This window comes from Trachemys scripta, chromosome 2 (assembly GCF_013100865.1).
Source record: "Trachemys scripta elegans isolate TJP31775 chromosome 2, CAS_Tse_1.0, whole genome shotgun sequence".
NCBI lineage: Eukaryota > Metazoa > Chordata > Testudines > Emydidae > Trachemys > Trachemys scripta.
Window position 1 is genome coordinate 216590052 of NC_048299.1, and position 9290 is coordinate 216599341.

The 9290-nt window shown below is 39.0% G+C and overlaps 1 protein-coding gene across 3 annotated transcripts in view; it reads right to left on the minus strand.

Moving 5' to 3' along the window:
* Positions 1 to 391: 391 nt before the first annotated feature.
* LOC117873493 (transmembrane protein 68-like) overlaps positions 392 to 9290 on the minus strand; it is a 33632-nt gene continuing 24733 nt past the window's right edge. For 2 of the 3 annotated variants that reach the window (XM_034762936.1, XM_034762937.1), the window contains exons 4-7: positions 7962 to 8155; positions 6597 to 6657; positions 3754 to 3893; positions 392 to 978 (exon numbers count right to left, since the gene is read on the minus strand). In XM_034762936.1, coding sequence (XP_034618827.1) covers positions 874 to 978; positions 3754 to 3893; positions 6597 to 6657; positions 7962 to 8155 — 500 coding nt within the window. In that variant the 3' untranslated portion in view covers positions 392 to 873. Of the gene's footprint in view, positions 979 to 3753; positions 3894 to 6596; positions 6658 to 7961; positions 8156 to 8612; positions 8685 to 9290 lie in introns of those variants that run through there. The other variant, XM_034762938.1, reaches the window with a different exon arrangement.

Sequence of the window (9290 nt, forward strand, 5' to 3'; positions counted from 1 at the left end):
TGCAGATTTATGGGGCTACAGTCCTTAGTCAGGGACAAAAAAAACCATGTGGTTTTATCCTGAAAAATGACTTCATCAAAATAGCATTATGGGGTTCCAAATGTATTGTGTCTTACTGGTTTAAGTAAGAAGTTTGCTCAGTTTCTTGTTTTTGTTTTTCTTTTCTTTTTCTTCTAATAAAGCTCCAGCCCCACAAACTCCTTCTGGGCTCCAACAATAAAGCTGGATACCTTCCAGCTGAAGCATTACCACCAGGACTACAGGTTCCGCATGTAAAGCTAAGTGACTAGTTACACCTGTCTATGCCAACATCTTTGAATGTAATTTAAGTTTGTACAGATGTAGCCAAGGGCATAATCTAAAGAAAATGGGGTTTCACAGGTGTAGTTCAGGGCTTTATTTGGTTGGGAGAACCTCTATTTCTGGTAATGGTGTTTAGATAGAACGAATCTAGCTTGCATCTCAGAATCCACCATGAGTTTGCAGGCTTGGCAGTTAGACCAAACATTTTTTTTACGTGGAAATTTGAGATGGAAATTATCAAAAGACCATGAATATGGAAGCCTCCAATGTCATTCTCACTAAGTTATTTTTCAATATAGGACTGCACTTCAAAGCTAATTACGTTAGTCAGATTTTTACCTGAGTAAGATTGCAAGTTTGGGCTCAAGTTTGATACTGGTCACTGCAGAGGAAGAAAAAAAAAAAATCATTGCTCACAGCTCTTGTTAAACTATACAGAAAACATCTGCATTAAAAAAGAAATATCATTAAGACAATGCATTTAATAATCAATTTTGAGGATAATAATATAAGTTACAAACAGTTTTGAAAATATTACAAGTAAATGTGTAGTTTGTTATGCACCACACACTAGTCTTCTTTCTGCTGTGTCTCAAATCGTTCCATTAAAGCCCTAAATACATTTCCTGGTATTTTCTGATGTCTGTCTATTAAAGACTGGATTGCAGCCTTTGCCTGTTAAGAGAAAAAAAGAAATTGCAAGGAAATTAACTAACTGTTCTTTTTATATTACACTAGTGGGAATACATCAATTCATAGAATAGATTTTCATCCTACTAAAGATTCCAGAATCCAGGGCACAATACCTGCTTTTAAATTAAAACCAGGGGAAATGTGCGTAGGATCTTTTTCAAAGAAACCACTTACAATTTATTCCTTTTCAGGCACCAGTGATGCCTGATGTATCTACCTTTGATAAGTAAATATACAAAGTATAAATAGCAAAGCAACAGTAAAAAGTACATGCTCACTCCACCTAAGTGTCTAAACATGTAAAGTTTCCATAAAAATATAAAGAAATTAAGCTAATGATGTCTCATAGCTATCATGATGGGAAAGTATACCTATAGTACATTGCTTATCTGAAGCTTTCAGGAGATATCCGAACCCTTTTGATTAATTGGGCAAGTTGTCATGGGAGACAGTCCAACAGATTTTGAAGTCTGCGTTTAGGATTGGAGGAAATGCAGGCACTAAGTAAAAAAACTTCAAAGCCTGACGTACAACTCCCTTAAATGATAAATAGCAAGCCTCCTTTTCCAAATCCCACTAGCTTTGCAGCTCTACAGGACTAGTGCTTTAGGCAAACCATGGAGGGAAAATATCTGAGCTTTAGTTAAATGGGATTTAAGTAATACAGTCAAACATTTATCAGCTATGTCATCTTTCAATAAATATGTTCAAAGAGAGCAAACCAGCTAATGAGACCAACCAATTTGATACTGACACAGTCAAAACTTTCATGAGATAGCGAAGGATTTCCTTTCAGAGTGCTTATTTTATAAGTACATATTTAAAGATCTTCTGATTATTGACCTAAAATCGCCCTTGCCTGCACCACTCATACCTGCCAGTCTACGAAAGAGCTGCGGGCTTCCTGTACTCTGCATTCACAAAGGCTAGTCATAATTATGTGAACATAAAACAGTAGACGACCATAAAACAGAAAAGATGACTGAACTAATCATCTATGAACATACTAAACTTGAAGAGCGTGGGCATGTTGTGTGGTTGTAGCTGCAGACACTTAAGACGACGAAGAACTACAATGTGTAGCTGGGAGGTGGAGAGATCAGTTTTCTTTAATGTGATTTTATTTCCTGTTAACATCCATAATTCTCAGTGCAGATCTGGTGGGTTTAACATTTCTTAGTATTTTTTTTTTTTTTTCTACATAAGCCAAGAAATAGAGGGACCTCCTTTGGGACAAATGTAAATGACTTTCATAAACAGGTAACTACAGCTACTTTCATCGGGCTAGAAGTCACACTAGAACTTAAGATAAGCTGTCATTCTGATCCAAATAAACACCATACACTGTTTCAAGGGGCCTAGAACCTATTTCTGTGCCAGAACTTCCTTACCTCCATTTCATATATTATAGCTATCAGCATAGGACAGAAGAGGGTTACAAGAATCAAACAATGAAGAAATCTATTATGAATTCTGACAACATAAGACAGGGATGTAACAACTATAGATGTGTGTTAGGACCACACTGCACTATATAACACTTAATTAGCATACTCTAAGATAAAAATCACTGACTTGAAAACAAATACTTCCAGTATCTATATACAGTAAAAGCTGTTTTATCCAGCACTTCACCAATAAAAAAGCTCTATAAACCAGAATTTCTGATCTTCATTGAAAGTCCAGTTTATACTCCAGTTGGCACAGGGCCAGCAGTGTGTTGGGGGCATGTGCGGGGATGTGGAGCGCGGGCTCTGGGAGGGAGTTTGGGTGTTGGAGGGGGCTCAAGGCATGGGGTTGGGGCACAGGGAGAATCTTGGGATGCCGGATTCAGGAGGCACTCACCTCTGGCAGCTCCCCACAAGGGGCGACCTATCCCGGCTGCTCCTAGGCGGAGGCACGGCAGGTGGCTGGCTCCACAGCTCCCATTGGCCGGAAACTGCGGGAGCAGTGCCTGTGGGTGGAGGCAGCTCACAGAGCCGCCTGCCGTGACTACACCTAGGAGCAGCCAGGACAAGTCGCCACTTGCGGGGAGCCGCTTGAATTGAGTGCCCCCAAGGTCTGGCACCCCGCACTCCCTCCCCGGCCCCAAGTCCCCTCCCACACCAAATTCCCTCCCAGAGCTCATGCCCCGCACCCCCTCCCTCGCCCTAACCCCCCAACCAAACTCCCTCCCTCTTAGTTAACCGGCATTTTTCATTTACTGGCATTCCCCCAACATGCCGGATAAAACAGCTTTTACAGTAATAAGCTTCCAGGATTGTCAATCTCTCCTTATGTCACTCTGAAGCCCAGAGTTTCTGCTGAGTCAGCGTGAAGGGACAGAAACAGCTACAACCATGGTGGATAGATCACTTTGTTTAGAATAATCACCAGTTTCAATCCTCACTGGGATTTTTAAATTCTCAGCCATTTTGACTTTACAAATTACACCCATGCCAAGAATGCTAGGCCACTGATTTAACACCACCCTTACTCTATACGTAATCTGCATACAATAATTTCATAGGCTGTATGAGGGAGACTGCATAGATAGTGGATCTCTTGGCCCAATAACACAGTTCACTAGGTCCAATCATCACTGGGATTCACAGTCTCTTACTTTCCAATTTGTGGAGTTCTTGTCTATTTATTTTTTTAATTTATTTTTTTAAACACTCACGGCTTCATGACAGCAGGGACTTTCAGCTACAAGTATTTTAAATGGTTTCAATATTGCAAGTAGAAAAAAGTAGAAGAAAACCCCCGAAACCTTACCTTTCCAGACAGTTCTGCAGCATTTATATTTGGATCATATGGAATAGGATCTCCAATGTATGTACGAAATTTGACTGGAAACTCTCCATATATAGGAACGAGGGGTAATCGAAGACGTTCATATATCAACCTAAATAATCCTGTTTTTTAGTTTAAAAAAATATTAATTTGCATTTTGGGAGGCAGTAGATAAATTAACTTGTAAAGTAACCCAGGCCTCTGATCTCAGGTTCCCAAATGAACAGTATCTTTGAAGTGCTATTCCACCCTTGATCTTCACTTTGTAAAAATGGAAGCGTCACAGCCAAAACAAGAATAACCACAACCCGCTCCTATGATGCCTGGAAGGGAGTTTTTTAGAGTTCTCTTCTGCAGAAGGTAATCCAGTGACTGACACTGAAAGGACAAGGCGAGCTATTGAGATAGGTGGGAGTTCAGATTAATAGATAGCCTCCTCAAAATCCTGTGGAGGGGGTTATGACTGGAGAGAAGAAAGGGTGCAGACAGGACAACAAACCCTCCCCTGAAATATCTAACAGGAGAAAAGGAAACAGGCATCCCTAGGAGACCCTCCTCAACCAATTTCTGTCAGGGAGGATGTCAAATATCTATTTTTAAAAATCTCCAAAACCACCCCCTACCAAACTAAAATGCACACACACATACACCTACTTCTTCCCCCTGCCCCCCAAAATATGAGAAGGAGAGAATGAACCACATATGATAGATGTTAATCACATTGCTTAACATGTTACTGAAAGATGCTCAGATACTAGGGTAATAAGGGCAATATAAGAACCTAGAGAAGACTAGAATTTAGAATAGAACTAGCTACCTGAATTTCAGGGATTTGGGGTCTGGAAGGAAGGGAAAGGAACTCTTTAATCAGAAGAGACCTGGGTGAGAGAGGAGAGTTGCACACACAAAAAACCTACTGCTCTAGTCCACACCAAGTGGAAGATCAAAGAGCCATCCTGCACTATAAAGTGTATATGGCATTTTATATTTTGATTTTTAGGAGACAAAATCAGAGGCATCAGTCAGCATTAAGTTGCCTCCATCATATGCTTATTTATTTTACTTTTTTTTTTTAAAGCACTTATCTCAAGGTCACCAGAGTGGTGTCATCGCAAAGCTGTGACAGTACTAGACCTGTGACCTTAGACTAGAACTTAGTTTAACAGAGTGTAAAGGGATAAGAAAATCATCAGTGACTGGGTTATTAAGTTTTGTGTACAGAGCATATAAGACCTAAGAAAGTCCAAATGTAATGAAAGCAACAACTGGTAGACATAAAAGGACAAAATACACCAATAAGAAGTTAACTAAATTTCTCTAAGATATATACTAATCCTACTGCAAATAGCAGGAAAGATATTAGATGGAAACAACGCCAATTCTTCCTAGAATAGAAACAAACTCCCAAGGCACTAGAGATTGTAGCACTTCCAGGGATGGAGCTTTTTGCAAAACCCAAGTTTGGTCTTGTACCTTTAGAATTACAGAGGGTAGCACCATGGCTTAGCTAGTGCCTTTCTAGTGAAAAGGAGCTCCTGGGTTTCATTCCCAGTGATGCCTTCCTGAGCTGACCTCTTTCCTATGCTGGTAGCCTGGCTAAGACTGGATGGAGGGTCCGGTCTCTTTGGGGGTGTGGGTTTGAATCCCACCTCTACCATATGCCATTTTTACAGGAGGTCAGAGCAGATGTTTATAATGGTCCCTTCTGGCCTATGAATCTTGAATACTGCATCAGTTAATGGTTGTATGTCTATTTTGTAGTGCATGGAGAACATGTGGCTACCTTGCACTTCTCCATTTGTTGCCCAGGCTCTCTTTGCCCAGAATTCTGTCCCTGATCATGACTGGAAGCAATGTCAGGAGGAAAGATTGCTTTTTGTCTGTAGTACTGTGAAACAGGAGAAGGAGCGGCTGTGGTTGAGGCAGAAGGTGCTACACAGATAGATGTGACTACTCTAGTAATCCTCTGACTCAAGGCATATGGAGGAGCGTGGAGGAGAGGTGTGTCTAAGGCAACCTGCACTAATGGCTCAGCAGAGACCCTGTCATCTAGCTGTCCTAGGAGCAGACTGTTTAGACTTCATGTGTGTGTTTTGGAAAAAACTGAAGGGGGAGGGGTAAGTGAAAAGAGGGAGGCAGAACACGTATGTATTTTCACACATGTTTTCTGCCTGACTAGCAAATTAGATATGGATTAAAATTAAGTTGAACTGTTTAGATTTTTTCCCCATCTTTAGATAAACGTAGGCAGCATTAATTAGAGCTGGTCTACCTCCCAGCAGAGAACAGAAAACTCACAGTAGGCATAGCAGACATGTTAAAGTAGGAAAAAAGTATTATTCTAAAAACTTATTCTTCTACATGCAAATTCAGCAGCAGGTTCCTTTATCAAGACCTTTCACTATGCACAGAATAATGTAGGTCATCATCTGATCCAATGCTAGTGCCAATATTAAGATTTGACAATACTATTCCACCTCAAGTATCAGAAGGGTAGCCGTGATAGTCTGGACCTGTAAAAAGCAACAGCGAGTCCTATGGCACCTTTAAGACTAACAGATGTATTGGAGCATAAGCTTTCATGGGTGAATACCCGCTTCATCAGACGCATCCAATACATCTGTTAGTCTTAAAGGTGCCACAGGACTTTCAATTCCACATCAGTTTATACCACTAAAGCATAGTGACTTCTCTTCCCCGCTCTGAGAAATAAGACCGTATGACAAATCTAAACACAGATTTTAAAGAGAGTATTTCTACTGAGGTAAGGAGATTGAACATATACAGAAAATTAAAAATAGAAAAATAGATATTTTATATCTTACTTATTCCTCCTAATGTCCTAATTCCTTCCCGAACATTTTGTGTGAACATAGGAATGATGGGCTATGAGAAAAAAGAAAGATAAGAATTTAATGCAAATATGTGGAAGACTGTTTTACATAGTGTTTATTTGAAAACAAATGTGTAATTTATTTGATAAATACTTTTGGCAGACAGCTGATTTTTCAGTGAACAACACAATGTTCTACAAGCTATTTTACCATAGTACTGAAAGGTTCAAATTGGAAGATACCACCTGCTAATGTAGAGTTAGTACAGTTAGTATATTTCAGTCGGTCAATCTTGTTAAAGTCATGTATTGCTTTAGAGCCCCCACAGCACTCTGCAAGCATTTGCACATGTGTGACTTTACTTATCTGAGTAGCCTTCTGGACTTAAATAAGCAATTACATATGTGCAAGATTTGCAGGACTGGGATCGTAGAGTGCTTAATTAATATACGTGTAGGCAATGTTATTGTCTCAGACCTAAATGAAATTGGGTAGAGCACCATGGCTAGGGATATAAGGAATCATTTGCTGGGGCAAACTATGGGGAGTTATGTTAACATTTAACATATTCTGCTATCCATACATTGTTAATGATGTTGTAGAAATTGACATAAGGCTGTCAAATTTACAAAAGCTTTTGGAGGCCCTTATTGTTACAGGTTATTTAATCTCAAATTGGTCTATCTTATCATACACCCACATCATAAATACACACACGCACACCATTAGCTAGCATTTGTAGCCACATATGACTACTATACCTCTCATCATTACACCAGCATTTAGTTACATGAGCATATTTCTCATCTAAGAGAAAATATTTTCATCTCACATTTCCCAAGAATTTAAACAAACATCTGTAACATCTTGCAGAACAGTTTAGTACTGTATGGAAGATGGAAGTCATTTAGCTAAGTCACACTAATAATTTTGAGCCACAGAAGCACTCAGATTTTGGTTACTGGATTCTGACACTTAGAGATTAAACAAATGCTAGGATAATATATCACCAATAGTTTTTTTAGTATTTTTAGAAAAGATACTCCAATACTACATACACTAGTGTACTATTAAAAGTTTGCGACATGAGCTTGTGGAAAATGAAAGTTAGCTGAATTTCAATATCAGACAAAAAAGAAATTAAAAAAGTATACAACTAAGCATGCATTAAGAAACAGGAGAGGAGATAGAATCATATAATTTAGTTACAAAAGTTAGGAAGAGAATATTTATGATACGTCTATAACTTATAAACATTTGCTTTACTGTGCTGAGAAAAATAACTTTAGCCCCAGAGAAAGACCTAAAAATCTAACCTTCTTTGCTTCTGTTCTGTGATCCTCCACACACACTCACCACTTTTGCATCAATGGCCACTTGAGCAAAGCCCATACGATTACCCCATACAAGAACATAGTTTTCATCACTAAAGAGTGCTTCTCTAACTCCACCTGGCGAGATAGCCACCAAGTGGCCATTCTTCAGAGCTTTAACACATTCTTCCTTTGGTCCATGCATAACTCCAAACACATCAAGTAAAAGTTTAAACCCTGCAAGATGTAAAAAATAAGTTATCAACACAGAACATTTAAAATGTGTTACATAGCTATTGATTTCACACAGTCTCAAAACAAAATATGTTGGTCAAGATTTTCAAAACAGTAGTGATTTGGGGTACCTAATTTGAAATACCTCTAAAGGGATCTGGTTTTCAGAAGGTATAGAGCACCCATTTTCTGAAAGTCAGCCCCTTTAGAGGCATTCCAAATGGGGCACCCCCAAAAAAATCACTTGTAGATTTTGAAAATCCTGGCCAATAAAATCTAAACTTTAAAGGGTTGTTTTTAATGGCTCTGTACATCACACCTAATCAAATTAGGTGCTACCTCATAATCAGTAGTAACAACTTCAATCATAACAAACAAATCAAATTAACAAAAACACACAGAGATGCCTTTGGACAGGTTAATCAACTATGATGAAGAGATGATTTAACAGCAGCATTACCTCCTTTCCAAGTCATACTTTCCAAACGTGATTTGATTCTGACCAAATCCACCAGTAAAATGGATCAGAATTGTTTAAAGCTCTTTCCTTCAATGGTCAAAGAGCATGTTGATATGGGTGAAGAAAGAAAATAAAAAAACCCTCAGCATTTTCAGTAACAGTAACTAAACGTACTGACTAAATTTTTACCATGAAAGAAAAATATGGTGAGCCTAATTTTGTTCACATTAGATTCAAGTTGGCATGGGACATGTTTTATAAATTAAAATTACGCAACCCTTTCCTGTCTTGCATCATCCTTGAATTTCAATTATTTAAGTCAGACACTGGTCTAACCAGAAAGGCACACAACACCAGATGAGATAAGTCAAACTTTACCACTCCCACACCAGCCTTGCAATGCAACCGTAACTCTGCCCCTTCTGGAGTGGACAATAGCCTCGGGGAAAGGTCTAGTAAGGGAGTGCAACGGTTAACAAGCTACCAAAGGAAGTGGTGGAGTCTCCATCTCTTGAAGTCTTCAAATCAACACTGGATGCCTTTCTGGAAGTTATTAGCTTCAACACAGGAATAACTGGATGAAGTTCTATTGCCTGTGTTGTACCGGAGTACAGACTAGATGATCTAATAATCCTTTCTGGCCCTAAAATCTGTCAATCTATAATAAACAGATTGAGG